Source organism: Taudactylus pleione, unplaced genomic scaffold (assembly GCF_031769625.1).
Source record: "Taudactylus pleione unplaced genomic scaffold, aTauple2 ptg000154l, whole genome shotgun sequence".
Classification (NCBI taxonomy): Eukaryota; Metazoa; Chordata; class Amphibia; order Anura; family Myobatrachidae; genus Taudactylus; species Taudactylus pleione.
The window spans coordinates 29,025,990-29,044,419 of record NW_028284556.1 but is presented as its reverse complement, the minus strand read 5'-3'; the positions used below and the strand labels follow the sequence as shown (position 1 = coordinate 29,044,419).

At 46.1% G+C, this 18,430-nt stretch overlaps 1 protein-coding gene across 1 annotated transcript in view; it reads right to left on the bottom strand.

Moving 5' to 3' along the window:
• Positions 1–17,811, bottom strand: part of LOC148521969 (visual pigment-like receptor peropsin) — a 37,617-nt gene extending 19,806 nt beyond the window's left edge. Inside the window, exons 1-2 of the mRNA XM_088474508.1 lie at positions 17,644–17,811; positions 9,444–9,649 (exon numbers count right to left, since the gene is read on the bottom strand). Of these exons, the coding sequence (XP_088330634.1) occupies positions 9,444–9,649; positions 17,644–17,764 (327 nt within the window). The 5' untranslated portion in view covers positions 17,765–17,811. The remainder of the gene's footprint in view (positions 1–9,443; positions 9,650–17,643) is intronic.
• Between the last annotated feature and the right edge of the window lie 619 nt (positions 17,812–18,430).

Here is an 18,430-nt window from a genome sequence, read left to right as displayed (position 1 = left end):
GAATCCCTGAACAATCCCAATTATATTTAGTACTGACACATTACTGCATTTGTGCATTAAGGACATTTCTAAAATATTTCCCTTATGAAATCTAGAGTAAAAGGCCAATAAGTAATTGGAAACTTAGTTGTTTCTCTCTTTCTTTTTGTTTTTCAAACTATTTAAACTTCCTCTTACATTTGCTGAATGGCGCCTCCGTCATCCATGCAGCATTCACACATAATGCTTGTGAGCACTGCAGGCCTGTACTTCATAAAGTTAAATAATCCTAATTTGAAATGATAATTATTCTGCGTTCATCAAGCGGTGAATGAAGGTTAGATGTAATGGGGCCAATGCAGAGTTAAATACAAGCCGACCATAATTACACCCGCATTTTGTGCTCAGAGAACAATGTGGATATTCATCCAGAAGCAGAGTTGTACTCATCTCTATGACCGCACCTCTCCTATACATACACTTGGTTTGATACCCATCATTATTCTGAATGTGCATGTACACCAGCCCTCAGGGGCGCCGAGAGGAGGGGAGGAGCGGGTACTAGTTATCCAGGCCTGGGCTTGCTTGAGGGGCCCAGCGGGGACCCAGGTCCGGCATCGCTCCCCCCCATCTTACATCATAGCAGCCCAGCACACGCTGCTGTGTGCTGGGCTGCACTGGGAGACTGCTTGCAGCTGCTAAGAAGCAGCCACAGCAGTCTCCTATGACTGTGGGGGAAGCGATCAAGCTGATCGTGCCCCACACTGGTTATGTGCCGGGCTAAGGGGGCTCACACCGCCCCCTCACCAGCGTGCTTCACGGTGCTGCAAAACTATTTATATATTTTTTTTTTACCTAAGGGGGTGTGTCAACATCATAACTGTTCTTTTGACTACATCCCTTCTCATCAAGGCACAACTCTGCATACAGCAATTCCATCAACTTGCCCTTGCTAAACGTAGCCTACATGCAAACGTCCATACAACTCTGTATTGCCCATACATACATAGGCTGGGCTATGGAGCATGCGCAGTACAACATGCAAGTACAACACGCAAGATCCATCCACAAAACTGACCTGCGTTCAACTCTGTTCCTGCACCTGTGTTCTGGTGAGACACATGTAATGTACAGAAGAAAAAGAACCTGTGTAAGAACACCAAAGCAATTTTTTTCCCAGAATCATGCCCACAATGTCAGCATTAATTTCCAGGGCTTGAATCACCCTAAATCTAAAAAATCATGTTCTTTCTTTGCAAGGAGTTGTGGAGCTGTTTAAATAGACAAATAATCTGGATTTGGGATGGCAAATATATAGATTCCCTGCTCGCTGGTGCTTTGTAGAACCAGTGATTAAGGCAGATCCTCTGCAACAAGGCCCACCAAATGGACGGGAGGATCTCCTGCTGAGACTGGTACATATCAGTAGACCTGGAATAACAGAGCACTGGCAAGTAAAGACCTGGGGGGGGGGGTTCAAGTGAACATAAGTACATCGGTTTTGGCTCGGATCTTCCGGTCAAGTTCTATTTTCAGAACTAGGTAAAACATCATATTTACAGACAAATCCCAGGTGCACAACTCCAAATTATTAATAATATATATAAATGCAATAACATTTTGCAATCAATAGAGGTTTATAGCATAACCATGGCCAAGGTTATGGGCCCACCCAGCATATGCAGGTAGCACCTCCCATTGTATATAAAGTCAGGTTGTGCAGTCCAGAAATCTTTCCCATATAAAACATCATATTTCCCAGACATCTATATCGAGATATATGTGTGAAAGATTACGTTTTGCCTCATTTTGAGATCCAAATTTGGCGGAAAGATCTGAGACAAATCCGAATCACTCATCTCTAGTTTCAAGTCAACTAATTCCACCAAAAACTGGTATATTCAGGTAGAGTGAGTCCTAAAATCATTCTCATAATCTGGCTGTCTAGTAGAAAAAATAAGACAATCTTAAATTAAAATTAGTCTGTAACATAGAGAAGCAAACAACTACTGTAGCAGTAACATTACAATTACTGTCCACCTACTGTAATAAACAAATCCCTACTTTACTAATACATAAAATAATTTGCTTTTGTTATACTGAGATATCTCTACTTTGCATTGCAGCTGTCACTGAAAATATTACCAGTATTTTTCTACTAATCCCTTTTTAACAGAGTAGGAATGGATTGAAAACAGATTGTCAAAGTAGCTATTGTGTTTCAATTTAGTCTGCAGTCCTAATCCTTCCATTATCTGCTACTAAAGCCGCTACAGGAGGAACATCCAATTTTTTTTTTGTCAACTGAGTTTTTTTTCCTAGTCAGTGAAGATCACATTTTTTTTAGTTCTGTAACGAAAGACATTTGTGTCGCTGTTATGACCTAGTATCTCGAAGTTGGAGTTCATAAGGATTATTTATACATTTCTAGATCTCTTAAATTGATCATAAAGTATTCATGCAAAATTAGCTATATTTAGTGATATATATATAAGGAATCGGTATGAAATACCGCCGGCAGGGCCTGGCCGACAAAAGCAGAGTTTCCGGTAGCGGAAGCCCGACAGCGCTGGAAATCCCGATAGTCGCTAAGGTAAGTATAAACTAACCTAACCTAACCCCCTAACCCTCCTTAGGGGTGCCTAACCCTAACCCCCCCCAAGTGCCTAACCCTAACCCCCCCTTCCCCGCTGCCTAAACCTAAGTCCCCCGGGGGGTGCCTAACCCTAAGTCCCCCCTGGGGGTGCCTAACCCTAACCCTCCCTCCCCCTAGCCTAACCCTAACCCTCCCGGGGGGGTGCCTAACCCTAAGTTCCCCCCGGGTGGCCTAAACCTAACCCTCCCCCCCAGCGGCGCCCGGCATCCCGATCGAAGGTCTCCCGGGGTCGGGGACATGTCAGGCGTCTACATCTAGACGCCCGGCATTTCACCCTCGCCGGGCTATGACAGTTGGGAAGCTGGCTGTATGTATTAAGGCAGCCGGTTTCCCGATTGTATACCATATATAAGGCAATAGGAAAGACTACAGAACAGTTCTCTAACCCATTCATGACGATATGCAGCTTGCACCTAAATGATTGCAACCATTTTTGTGTCTTTGTACCGTGTTGGCATTGTCACATATACAGAATGCTATGCATGGATCCAGGGCCGGCGCAATCAGGGGCATTTCTAGAGAGGAGGGGGCTTGTGTGCAGTCTGATAGACTCTGGGCACTAGAGTGTGCCCAGAGTCTATAGCGCATGTGCAGGTCATCTGGAAAATGGCCGTAGCTGCCATTTTCCCCGTACTGCGCATGCGTATATCGACTGGAAAATGGCCTCGGCGGCCATTTTCCAGACATTTTTACAGCGCTGACACCGGCGCCGATGTGGGACGCCGGAGAGGTAAGTATAATATGGGTGCAAGGTGTGCGGTGTGGGCCCCCCTGGACCCACCGTTCACCCGGCACCCATTATAAATACACCCCTGGATGTGATGCGGTCAGTGGCATAAGCATTGCAGGGGGTGCCAGGTTGGAGTTATGCTTCCCCTGCTGCTTGCCTTTACCATCAGGTCCGCTGCACTGGCTATCCACTGCGCTGCACTGCCTCTCAAATAGTATGATAGGCAAGCTGAGGCAGCGCAACACTGTCATGGGCAGGCTTGGCAGGTATTGCGGCAGGAGCCAGCGCTGGGATCAAGTGCCAGATCCCAGCGTCAGAAGTGTTATGTAGAGATGTGTCTCCAATGGAACACATTATTGGCCGGCCCTCGGACAGTGTGTCTGCTTTCAGTGCCGGTAAAGCAGCAGAGGTGGACAAAGCCAGTTTAAATTTGGGACCGGCCAATCACGGCTGGCGGTGCTTCGGCGGAGGTGGGCAGGACAAGAAGACGTTGGGTGAAGAGCTTCGGCGGTTTCGTAAGAGGCCAGAAGACGGCGTGGCCATGAAAGAGGATAAGCGGCGCCGCTGGCCAGGATGGGCCAATAGCAGAAGATGAGGGCCAGAGAGTGCTGCAGGTGGTGGGAAGCAAAGAGCTAAACAAAGCTCCCCACTACAGCCTTTCCCAACTTACCGGTAGGCGGCCTTGGCCACAAGTAATTTACCTGCCCCCTAGACCACCAGGTGATGGGCATTTGGCCAGAGGCTGCAATCAGGTCTGAGGCCTGTGGGGCATGTTAGGCGGGCAGAGGGCCCTTGTCACGAGTATAAATGACTCTGAGCATTAGGCCCAAGTCACTCTCTGTGCCCAAAAGTAGACAGGCAATAGCCTGAGCCCCTGGTGATCGGCTGGGCATAGGCCCAGTCTACTCTTTAGTGACAGATAGTTAAGTAAGCCCCTACTGTGTGGCATAATGAGGTATAAGGGGCACTACTGTGTGGCATAATGTGAATATGTGGAACTACTATGTGGCATAATGTTTACAAGGGGTTCTACTGTGTGGCCTAACAAGTAAAAAGGGCTCTACTGTGTGGCGTAAAGAGAATAAGGGGTACTACTGTGTGGCGTAATGTGAATAAAAGAATATGTAACATTGTAAAGAGACATTTCAAGAGGACATAATTGTAGGAGGGCACAAATCTGCAGTTATCGGGGGGGGGCATGAGTTCCAAATGGCCATTATTGTGGCAATTTCGACAACACTACTTCGTAGGGAGGCCCATGCACTTGCACAAATGTTCAGGATGACAATGCCACCTGTCATGTATCCAGGGTAATGCTGGACTGGTATACAGAAAATTTGGTAACCCGGATGGACTGGCCAGCTCAGAGTCCAGATCTTAACCCCATTGATCTCCTCTGGACGAATTGGAGTGACGGGTGCATTCTAGGCTGACTCGACCTTTTTCAGTGTCACAGTTGGTCACTGTATCTAAGGCGGAATGGCAAAAATACTGCCTGCTGTTGTCCAGGAACTTGTGGACAGTTTGCCAAGAAGGGTGTCTACAGTAATCACTGCATGTGGTGGACCTGCAAAGCACTGATGTCAATAAAGTCTTGTTGATCTATTTGCAGTCAGTGTCCAATCACTTTTGTCTAAATAGTGTATTAGTAATGCTATGCATGGGAGGCCTGATGCACAGTGATGCCAGAATCCACATTGAAGGTGAGGTTATAACAACGCTTGAGTGTCATTTTGTGGTCTTGTTATAAAAAAAAAGCTGCCACAGCTTAAGGACCTTAGTGCTTTGTGTATTACATATCATGGAACAGCGAGCACAAGAGGAGAATTTAGTTGAATTACTGTAATGTAAAAGGCACAGAGAATACTGTGTGTTGCAGTGAATGGTGCATTATAGCTAAGGATTAAATACTATCTTGTGTAAGATATCTGATCTCTTATTAGCTTAACTCTGAAGAGTATAAGTTATTCTACATAATTGTAAAATAACATTCTGTGCTGTGGCATGCCATTCACTGCAATACCCTGTACTCCTACTCTATATTGCTCTGGTCTTGACACTAAACTTGTTCACTTGGCTTCATTGTGCAACAGGTAACTCAGCTGCAGTTTTGTTGTTCTTTGCTAAATGGAGTAATAATGTACATTCCTCCCTGATGAACAGACACAAATAGGGGTGGGCAGTAAGTGGCTCCTCAGTTGTTGTAGAACTATACATCCCAGCGTGCCCTGCCACAGTTTTGCTATTTGGCCATGCTAAAACTGTTGTAAGGCATGCTGGTATTGTAGTTCAACAAAAGCTGCAGGGCCGCTAATTGCCCACCGCTGCTTGACAATGAAGACTAAGTGAAATCACTATGCTTACATTTTGAGACTAAGGCCCTCATTCAGAGCCGTACGCTCTGAGCAGAGCGCACGCTCTGAATGAGGGCCGCCCTCCATAATTATGGAGCGTCCTCCTGGACGCTTGTATAGCTGTGGGTCACCACCCACAGCTTATACGAGCGTGCAGTTTGATGGCCGCGATGGTCTTGACCATCGCGACCATCGCCACTGGGAGCCGGAGCCTGCGGTTGAGTTTTTCAACCGCAAGGCCCGGAGTGATTTTGGCTCTATCAGAGCCAAAATCACTCCCACTGACATCACTAGTGATGTCAGTGGGCCGGCTTCTGACGGTAGGCGTTCCCTTGGGAACGCCCCCGTCAGGGAGGCACGCCCCCGGCACGCCCACCAAAGGGGGCGTGCTGTCAATCAACATCGACAGCACGCCCCCTTTGATCAGACACAACGAGCGAAGGAAAGTCCTTCGCTCGTCGCGTCTGGCGCATGCGCACGACGGAGCTCCCGCTGTCGTGCGCATGCGCAGTGCACAACATCGACCCACTTGCGAGCGGACAGCCGCTTGCGAGTGGGTCTGAATCAGGCCCTAAGTTTAGTAGTGTTTCACACTTTTGTGCTGTGACACAGCGTTACCGATCTTTTCTGCCAGTGCCAAAAATATATTTACCCTGTTTCTTAGGGTGCATACACACCAGGACGATATCGTCACGATTTTGCATATCAGCACGACAAATCATGTATATCGCCTAGTGTGTATGCACAATTGCGCGCTCCCGCTGGTCGCATGCGTTATCGTGTGATTGGCTGTGTTTCACAGTCAATCACACGATATCGCATGCGGCGCAATACATATTAATGAAGGACGGAACAAGTAATCATTCTGTCGTTCATTAAATTGTGCAGTGTGTACCGGCAATCATGCCATGTCCAGGGTGAAGGCAAATCGCCCTGAACATCGGCACGATTGCCGGTCGTTTAGGTGTGTACCCAGCCTTACTGGTGTTATTTGGCATTATTGTGGAAATGCTGCTGTAGAATATGAGGACTTGGGATTGATTTTGAGAATTTTACAGTTGGACAAATGCTGCGTAAAAATGTGTCAGAAAAGAAAAAGATGCATATTGTGCAGCTGGCAAGTTGGATGTGTCTCAAAAAGCATCCACCTCTGCAGTTGGAGCATATGCGCTAGATTTATGTCAGGACAAAACAGTAGTACAGTATACAGTATGTGTTTAGTGTATGCCATGGCATTGTAAGTAGTAAATGGTAACGTTAGAGTACACAATTCATAGAAATACTACTTTAACAAAGTATCACATACATAAGGCAGTCTGCATGTGTCTGGACATAAATGTAATAAATAAATATTAAAGGCACATTTACTGTGTAAAATACATCCATTGCCTTCCTTTTTAAAGATAAAATGGGAATTTGCCTACCTGCTACAGACCGAATGCAAATATGAATTGAATAATGTGAATATACAGCAGTAGCCACACTCCATTTATGTAGTACCAATGGGTGGGATGAAATCGCAGTCAGTCAATGAGAAGTGGCTGACGATCATCGTCATCATCAGTGTGGATTTTGCACAAGTGTATATTTAGCATTATCGTTGTAAGTGTGTATGGATTTTGCACAAGTGTATATTTAGCATTATCATAGTAAGTGTGTATTTGACAGGTGCATATGAATCTTTTGTTGTAGTCTGGCTAAAGGAGGGTACACACCTGACTGATATATCTGCAGACTGTGCAGAACATATGTTCTGCATACAGGGCCTGATTCAGCAAGGATCTCAGGACCTGATTCAGAGCCGGCCGCTATTTGCGCTCGCACGTTCAGAAAAAGGGGCGGCTATTTAAATTGAGCGCTCACTCTTTGCGGTCTGTTGACACCTCTATGTCTGAGCGAGCGAACGAAACATGTGCTCGCTATTTTGTAAAGACGCCCCCTGGCCGCTCGCATCCTACGTCATCTCCACTATTTATTAGATTAATCGAGTACATCGAAAGGCGTCTGAACTGCTCGCAGTGCTTGTGGTTAGATTTTCCTACCGCAAACATGCGAACAGTTCAGGCTAAGAGACAACCAAGTGACGTGGTCGATGACGCTGCTTTGTTAATTATGTACACCCTTAAAGCGCCCGTTTTGACCGTTTGGCACGCCTGCGTTCGGATCACCACTCCCCGTTTTCAAGCACCTTCCCCTGTTACCACCCACAAACGCCTCATCCTGTCACTCAAATTAGCAGGCACTCGCTATTTTGTGAGCGCTCGATTTCCAACCGCAATGACTGGTTGGCGCATGCGCATTACGACCCATACGCATGCGCAGTTGTGCGAACATCGCTTGGAACGAACGAGCGGCCGCTTACGAGCGGCTCTGAATCAGGCCCTCAGTTGCAAAGATGCACACAATCGGTCGATTAATTCGCATTGCGCTTACGTATGCATTGCAGTGTGCGCGAACTAGCAATTGCGATAGGAAATGTGTTTTGCAGAGGCTACGCAGACCCTGAGCACAGTGATTGACAGGAAGTGCTGTTTGTGGGATGTGACGGGGGGTGCTCGGGCAAACGCAGGCATGCCAGTGCGTTGGGACGGCATTGCAGGGGCGTGCATAAAGTATCCATTGCAATTCCATACGCAACCTGTGGCCTCATAGCGTGACCTGAAGTTAGCAATTCCTGAGTGAGGTCTGACCTGCCTTAACTGTGCGTATGGGTCCGATGTTACCGATTAGTTTGCTATGTTGCCCAAGTATACGGATGTGTGTAAGGGGAAGTGGGCGTCCTTATGGTAAGCTGTGATTGCAATGCGATTGCAAACATTTGCATTTCACCACTAATATTAGCAACTGCTGTGCGTGCATTCTAGCAGAATAGCAATCCATGCTCAATCAGGCCAAGAGACTGCCCGATTCATCATAACTGACGTCACAACTGTGCGGGCATTTACATGCACTCGACCAGCTGAGCTGTCAATCACTGCCGATCTGAGCAGCAATTGTATGGGTGGTCGGCTGGCCACTCATACACACAGCACAATGCACCAATATATCTGCAACATGTAAAGAGAAAAGTTAATAATACTAATAAAAAACAATGCGTATGCTGTCCACTGAACTGTGCACCTTTGGTGTGTGCCTAGTATGGCTACAAAACCCTAAAGAATGGAATATTTAAAAATAAATAAATAAAATGATATATCTGATTAGTTAATATAATTAATAGCAATGTGTATTATCCCATCCAGTGTAGATTATTGGACTCATGCATTGCATCTAAAAAATATACATTGCTTAATTGGAACTGAAAGTGCTTTTCCATACACATCAACTATATAATAGAATATAGTAAACAAATACATATTAGGATATGTATACTTTAGAGAGTTTTTGCAACACTGTACACTGTTTCTCTATTAGATCTCATTTTGCATCATGTCACTCAACACTTCACATCAAACTTGAGAGAATGTACAATGCTCAGAACAGTGACAAGATTGCTGGATGGTGGACAGCCTGCCAGCTGGTGTTTGGGAGCTGGCCAGTTGTTATACATAGCCGGTCACATAAGGTCTGTTGTTGTGACCTCACCTCTCTTGCCAAGAGGTGCCAAAGATGGAATGAAGAATCGTGGTTTCTAGTTCACATTCACAAGCTGACTGAATAATTACATTTACCGTAGTTTATCTTGCAAACTGAAAGGGAAACACACGTACACACATATTCCTACCTGACATGTCCATATTGATGTAATGAGGAAGCCATCATCCCTGAAAAGATTAAAGATCTCAATGATGCCTCTTGAGTAGCCAAATACTGACACACTGGCATCGGACACTGCCAAGTTAAAAGTAAGATAGTCAGTGGGCAGCAAGCTGGCCCTCTGTTTGTATAATATAAATATAACAATACTGTTGCCAAACCATGACATCCATCCTAAAAGAAAATAAAGATAAACACAATGAAGATATGAATATATGAAAAACGATGTAACAATTATTAAAATTAAATTTATTCTCTTAAAAATAATAATTTATTTTAAATACGCCCACCCCCTTCCCTCCACGCAGGCAAGCTTCTCTCACCCGCTCTTCGTACAAGCAGACAATTTAAGGCTGTATTACTCCAATAACAGGAGTGAAGTGCATTGAGGGGTATATTAGTTTAACGTGGGCACTTCAGGGTTAATAATCTTATGTGATGATTTAAAGTATGTGGAGGCTAATATTATGTGGGGACTGGTGTGTATGACTGGTATCTACCCCATCTGTGTCGCCCCTGGCTGTCTGCCCCTCCCCTTTAGAATGTAAGCTCTCGCGAGCAAGGCCCTCGTCCCTCACATGCTTCTCCTGCCCATACTTATACTAACATTTATGTTCCGTACACACGTTCGATCAGCCAGCGATACGATATCGCTGGCTGATCGTCCTGCACCCTCCCTGGTGTGCTGAATGATCGATATCAATCATCCAGCACACCACCAACTTACCAATGACTATAGCGGGTCCCTATAGTAACCTGCTCGATATCAAGCAGGTTGGTCTGTATGACTGGTGGATGGACGATATCGCTATCATCCATACGTGGCCGCGCATCGCTGGTTGTTGGTGAATAAGTAGGGACCAAAAAGTGAACGATTTGAACGATAACGATATGAACGATATTGTTCAAATCATTCATTTATATTGCTACGTGTATACGCACCTTTACTAGTAACTCCCCAATTGGCACCTAACACTTGGTTGCAGACGCCCTGCTGCTGGTGTTATGTAGCTAAGTTTATAACCATGTCCTTGTCCTACATTGTTTTGTATTGCTATTAACTGTTTTTCTTGTGTGCTCATTTACGTACTGTGTAAGGTGCTGCAGGAACCTTTGTGGCACCATATAAATAAAGGATAATAATAATAATAGGAGCAAAAGTTATATAAACACTAGTTTTATATGGGGTCTGGGGGCTAATGTTATATGGAATTCGTGTTTGGGGGCTAATGTTATATGGGAACTGGTGTGTGGGGACTAATGTTACAGTACATGGGGACTGGTGTGTGGGGTTAATGTTATATGGAACCTGGTGTTCAGGAGCTAATGTTATATGGGAACTGGTGTGTGGGGACTAATGTTATATGGGAACTGGTGTGTGTGGGGACTAATGTTAAATGGGAACTGGTGTGGGGGTTAATGTTATATGGGAACTGGTGTGTGTGGGTACTGAGGTTATATGGGAACTGGTGTGTTGTGACTAATGTTATATGATGACTGATGTGTTGGGACTAATGTTATATGGGGACTGGTGTGTTGAGGAATTAATGCTATGTGGATACTAGTGTATGGGGGCTAAAGTTATATGGGAACTGGAGTGTGGGGTCTGTTATATGGGAAACTGGTGTGTGGGGGCTAATGTTATAGGGAACTACTGTGTTGTGACTAATTTTATATGAGGACTGATGTGTGGGGGCTAATGTTATATGGAGACTGGTGTGTGGGGGATAATGTTGTATGGGGACTGGTATGTGGGGGATAATGTTATATGGGGACTGGTGTGTGGGGGACGCAGAAGAAGAAATTATGCAGATTCCCGATGGTGGGGGGGAGTGATGAGGCTAGGATCTCCGTCGGCTGACAGAGATTTCCTGGCCTCTTGTGTGCATCTGCGGCGGCCGGTTTGCGTGACCCCATGGCATACATGCCTACTCTCCCAGAAGTCAAAGAAGGCTCACGATTTTTCTTCCGCATTCTACCCACTTCCTAGTGAAGTGGGCAGAATGGGGAACATTTCTCACAGACCGGCAGGTCCGCGAGTAGGGGATGAAGGTATTGACGCGATTCTTTCATAATCATGTCATTTAGCCCCGTCCCCTACTCAAACACGCAGAGACCGTGGCATTTTACCATGAGTGGGAGGGGCTTAGTGAAGCAGATCTCCTGGCCCCACCCCCAAAACAGCCCACCTGCTTCTCCTTCCCGGCTTTCTCCCGAGAGGAGGCCTCAGAAGTCGGCAAGTATGCCCCATGCGTCACTCAGCCGGCCAATGATCATGCAGATGATCCAATATTGTGTTGTACAATGCAACTCAAATCAGTAATGCATGAAGGAGACATGCCGTCTCCTGCTACATTACCATATTAGTGCTATCACAGATGCTACCATGTTAGCAGCTTCATCCTCGGGCCAATTGTAATAGGTTGCGAATTTGTAAAAAATGCGAGTTTAGAGCTAAACTCACATTTTTTACTCACTCATAAATGTAATAGGGTGCGACTATAGTAAAACTTGCATTTTTTCGGCTTTACTATAACTCGCATCCAGATGTTTTCCCATTCTCTAGATAGAACTCGGGCAATGTAAAAGAGTGCGAGTGCTTCACTTGCACATATTACTGCCTGAGAAATCATAAAAACAACAGACCAGCTGATAGCGAGTGTATCCTGAGCAGGTCAGAGTAATAAGCATGCGCTTATCCATGAGATAAAAATACTTCTTCACACAAAAAAAAAAGACAGACACCCTCTCCCCAGACACATAACCAGTTCCGGGCTCTGTACAGCCTGTCCTGGTTCTAAAAATACAGGTGCCAAAATGTGTAGGGGGGCCATGTATTTTAAGAACCAGAACAGAGCTTTTCTGATCCGGTCCTGGTTGTGGAAATACAGGGGACAAAATGAGCAGTGGTTCCCTGTAATTTCCGTAACTGGACTCTCTCTAGCGGGGGGAGGCGGGGTAATGCCACAACCAGGGAAGCCTTTTCACCAGGTTTCCTGGCCAAAGCATTGCCCTGACTGCTAGTCAGTCCAGGCAGGGAATCCCTGGAGAGGTGAGGGCCCCTCAATAAAGGGGTCCCCCTCTCCAGGGCCCACAAAGGCCTAGGATGAAAGCCTGGGGCTATCCCCGGCACACCTGGCCGGTGGGTGTCAGGTTGATAGTATAATGTGGTGTAAAAATTAGATGTGATAATATTGTCTTTTGCTGTGGAACTACATGTCCCAACAAGCCTCCCCCGCATGCTGGTACTTGGAGAACCACAAGTACCAGCATGCGGGGCATTACGGGCCCACTGGTACCTGTAGTTTCACAGCAAGAAAAATACTTCAAAACCACAGAACACACACAACGTGACAGTAAAATTTTATTTAAACATACATACACACACACATCACTATCACACATACCTAGTATCCCTGAAGTCATCATGTCCCCTTGTCCAGTAGGAATCCATGGTATACAATCGGGAAGCCGGCTGCCTTAATACCGGCAGCCGGCTTCCCGACTGTCATATCCCGGCGAGGGTGAAATGCCGGGCTTCTAGATGTAGACGCCTGACATTTCCCCGATGCCGGGAGACCGGCGCCTGGCATCCCGATCGAAGGGATGCCGGGCGCCGCAAATCGAACAGCCGCGGGGAGGGAGGGTTAGGCTTAGGGCACCCAGGGGGAACTTAGGGTTAGGCACCCCCCTGGGAGGGATAGGCTAGGGGGAGGGAGGGTAAGGGTTAGGCACCCCCGGGGGGGACTTAGGGTTATGCACCCCCCCGGGGACTTAGGTTTAGGCAGCGGGGAAGGGGGGGTTAGGGTTTGGCACTTGGTGGGGAGGTTAGGGTTAGGCACCCCTAAGGAGGGTTAGGGGGTTAGGTTAGTTTATACTTACCTTAGCGACAATCAGGATTTCCATCGCTGTCCGGCTTCCGCTGCCGGGAACTAGGCTTTTGTCGGCCAGGCGCTGCCGGCGGTATTTCATACCAATTCCTTATATATACATCACTAAATATAGCTAATTTTGCATGAATACTTGATGATCAATTTAAGAGATCTAGAAATGTATAAATAATCCTTATGAACTCCAACTTTGAGATACTAGGTCAGAACAGCGACACAAATGTCTTTCGTTACAGAACTAAAAAAAATGTGATCTTCACTGACTAGGAAAAAAAACTCAGTTGACAAAAAAAAATGGTTGCAATCATTTAGGTGCAAGCTGCATACCGTCATGAATGGGTTAGAGAACTGTTCTGTAGTCTTTCCTATTGCCTTATATATGGTATACAATCGGGAAACCGGCTGCCTTAATACCGACAGCCGGCTTCCCGACTGTCATAGCCCGGCGAGGGTGAAATGCCGGGCGTCTAGATGTAGACGCCTGACATTTCCCCAACCCCGGGAGACCGGCGCCCGGCATCCCGATCTAAGGGATACCAGGCACCGGGAGCGGACAGCCGCGCGTGGGGGGTTAGGTTTAGGGCACCCTGGGGGGACTTAGGGTTAGGCACCCCCCCCGGGGGACTTAGGTTTAGGCAGCGGGGAAGGGGGGGTTAGGGTTAGGCACTTGGGGGGGGGTTAGGGGTAGGCACCCCTAAGGAGGGTTAGGGTTAGGGGGTTAGGTTAGTCAATACTTACCTATCGACGATCGAGATTTCCAGCGCTGTCGGGCTTCCGCTGCCGGGAACTCTGCTTTGGTCGGCCAGGCGCTGCCAGGAATCGGCCGGCGGTATTTCATACCGATTCCGAATCCATAGGGTATCTGTAATGAAAAAATCCATACTCACCTCTCCTATGCGTTGATCATGTCCTCTTCGGTCTATGTAGGCATCCAGGGGATTAAAAGAAACAAACAGAAAATCCCAAAACCATGCTGGACAGGAGGAAAGGTATGTGTTTATGCATACCCTTCCTCCACGTGAATGACTGGGGCCCACGTGTTCCCAGTCATTGCAGGAGCCGCCAGCCAATCAGCGGGTGCCTCTGTAGGAGCTGCCCGCTGATTGGCTGTGCGCGGTCAACCGGTCTCCTCCATAGACTTCAATGGCGTGAAATCTCCATTGAAGTCTAAGGTGGGAACCGCTACATTGTATACAATGATGTAACCGCAAGGTTCACCTCAAGTAACTACACTACACAGTACACTATCAACCCGGCACCCACCGGCCAGGGGTGCTGGGGATAGTCCCGGTCTATCAGCCTAGGCCTAGGGTGTCCTGGAGAGGGGGACTCCTTTAATGGCAGGGTCCCCACCTCCCCAAGGATCCCCGGTCTGGGGTGACTAGCGGTCAGGGATAATGCTTTGGACGGGGAACTCGGTGAAAGGGTTTCCCTGAATGTGGCATTTGCCCCCTCCCCCCCCCGTTAGAAAGAATCCAGTGCTGGTTATGGAAATTACAAGGGACCCCCTACTTGTTTTGTACACTGTATTTCCACAACCAGTAGAATTCCTGTGCTGGTACTTAAAATACAGGGGCCCCCTACGCATTTTGGCCCCTGTATTTTTGCTTCTGGGGAGGGGGTGCCTTCATGGATCTCACTGATCTGTGATGGCTTCTGTATAACTCGCACCTTTTAATGCTAGTGGCATTGATAGGTATGAGTTTACATAGGGAAATACTCGCACAGATTCTCATAGTGAAGAAGCCTCGAGCTCAAAAGTTCGCAGGCTATTACATTTGTGAGTCCCGGCACCAACTCACACCTTCAAAAAATGCGAGAAGGTGCAAGTTGGATTTTTACTAAAACTTAAACCCTATTACATTTGGTTCTAAAAGTCTGTATATAATAATTCCACTGTTTACATTGAGCAGCATTTAACATGTTCTGATGCTGGCAGCTGCTGGGATTAAATTGATATTTAGCAGCTGGAGAGGGTGTGTTTGTAGGGTCTGGATTACAGGCACATAGGGTCTGGATTACAGCCACATACATGCGCATCAACTTTACTACTAAATACCTTTATATTATGCACATGTGTGACATAGAAATTAGGCTCTAGGTGTGCAGTTTTCAATGCGCTGAGAGGATCATCCAGAAGTACCAATGCAAACAAAAACACCAGTGCAAATCCAGGTGCTTCATTATGCACATCAAGTGCGCTTCAAAAATGAGTTCTAGAGGAGGAAGAATTTTGTGGGCTGAGACATTACCCATCAGAATACAGCCTAGAGAGCTACTAGTAGTGGGAACCAGTGACTTCACCAGGTGTAAGGCCTCTCAGGGGATGGATGATCATGGTGTTCTTTTCTCAGTGTAGCACCACCCTCCTTTACTTGGTTCCACAGCTGCTCTTTCCCCAATAAACTAATTTATAGGTCTTAATTTACCTTTGGTAAGAATGGTATTGGATAAATTAAGAGGTAAAAACTCTTACGTCTTGCATCACTAAGACAAATATAATAAAGTATATTTATGGCATGACTGTCGTGTCAGTTGTATCTGGTGGTGGTGATTATAAAACAGAGCGCGATCTCTTTCTCTCTCAGCTGCTTGTGCAGAAATAACACAGGGCCTGATTCAGCAAGGAACACAGATGAGAATGCAAAAGTGATTACGCACGCAATCTCACTGCGATAGTATTCTAATCCATTGCGATTGCAATGCAATCTCAGCACCACATAACATACCTCCCAACATTTTATCTTACCAAGGAGGGACAGGTCGCGCGCCGGAGGCGAGCGCAGCCGAGAAGGGTCGTGGCTTATGGGAAAAGAGGGTGGAGTCTATTGAAAATGGGGCGGAGCTTAGCGGCTTCTCCCATTTTCGTCACTTTGGGGGCGTGCCCAGCACTCTCCAAGATGCTGGGCAGCCCCCATGCAGTCCGTACACAAGACAACAGATGCCGCACGCATGCGCATGGCATCTGTTCTCCTCCTGCACACCCGCTGCTCTCCTATGCAGAGCAGTGGTTTGTGCTCTCCCCAACTTCCCCCCCAATGCTAGACACTGCAGCCCGCGGGTGGGACAACCCCAGAAAAACAGGACTGTCCCGCTGTATGCGGGACAGTTGGGAGGTATGACGTAAGGATGCCCACTTTACCTTACACACATCCATAATGTTTAGCAGGACTGCGAAAACATCGGTACAATTGAGTACCATCGCAGCCTCACACACACTTGCACAAGCTCTGACCTTACTCAGAAATTGCTAACTTCATCGCACGCTATGAGACCTCAGGCTGCGTAGGGCATCGTAGTGGGTAATATATGCACGCCATTGCAACAGCGTTGAAACTCACTGACACGTCTGCGTTCGGCCAACCACCCCCCCGTTACCACCCACAAATGGCACTTCCTGTCAATTACTCTGCGATGGGTCTGCGTAGCCACTGCGATCACAGTCTCGATCACAATGGCTAGTTCGCACACTGCAATGCAGTACGCAACAATCGGCCGATTGTGTGAGTATCATCAACTGCGTTCCTTGCTGAATCAGGCTCTCTGTTACTTAATAATAACACAGATACAAATGTGTATCATCACAGCTTGCTTCACCACAGACTCCTATTCACTCCTACAGCTGTTGGGTTCTGCAAAAATCTTGATTGCAGGTTGACATAAGTGAAATGTACAATGAGACATTGGTAATTTTATTGACATAATTTATGCAGTCTAACATGACGGTGGTGAGAACATTTTCTACTCTGTTATTTCAACAGATCTGCTTGTGCTAATGACAGATCCACTTGTGCCTGATCACAGTTATGTGTGTAGTGTACACTAGCCAGGGGAAGGTTGAGGACTTGTGTAACTAATTTGTAAATGTTACCAAACTGTACATGATGATTATAATGTTTCCTGCAGTCAGTAGCAATTTAGCAATGGGTCTTTTTGCAGTAATTATATAATTGAAAATCGTATTTTTAAACTTAGGCATCTCAGTTAAAGAAAATGTTTTCAATAAATAAAATTAACATTTCTTTAAATCTAATCCCATAATTAACTAAAAAGAAATGTTTCTCTTTGTCATGGCATTACACAATTATATTTTTTAGTAAATAACCAGTGATCTTGTCAGGGTCATGTGACAAATTGTTTCTAACAAAAGTAATGTTTTCAGTAACACATTTGGTCTGCCTCATAGTTAATGATCAGTATACTGGTATAAGCTATGTATTAACTATCTTCATGAAAAATAGCAATAAAATAGTAGCTTCATTATATGACATTACATACCTAGGGTTAGTAGATATATGCCTATGACAGTCTCTCCTTGCTCTGAAAGTGGATTTTCTTTTTGCGGTAGAGTCATGTTGTTGTTCCTCCAAGGTGCTGGTCTTGGAAACTGTATGGACATTTTGTTTGTACTATTTTGCTTGATTGTGGCAAATATAATGAATTACCTAGCCAATTGCATAAGTGGAGTGATTTTTTCTATTGTCCAGCATTTGGTCACTAGCTTCTGTCTTGCATTCTGAGATTAACAAATTAAGAATGGAAATCTTCTCAACAGATCGAGAGCTATGTAAACTTTTGACCCCCTCCTTATTCTCTAATCTGTTCTATAAATACATCACACAACCTGCCATTATATTAAGTTGATGTATATACGGTAATCTTAGAAGACATCTTTTCCTAGACCCATCTCTTATATTTTGTCTAATGATGATACAATACAATATAAGAGATGGGTCTAGGAAAAGATGTCTTCTAAGATTACTGTATATACATCAAATTAATATGATGGCAGGTTGTGTCATTATGGTGTTCCTAGGGTTGTGCTCTTTAAGCTGCCTTTAATAACATCCACTGTGGACAGGATGCATGATGCATAGCACTCGCGATGCAGTCTGCCGGTCATCGCATGCATGCCTGCGTTGGTAATGCCGGTATGCATGACGATCCCTGCAAAGGACCGCTCTGTTGGTAAGAGGGGCCCTTTGCGATGGAGGTACTTCCGGGTCGATGACCCAGAGGCTCTCTGGCGTCCTTCTGCGCAGGCACAGAAGGATGCACGCACTGC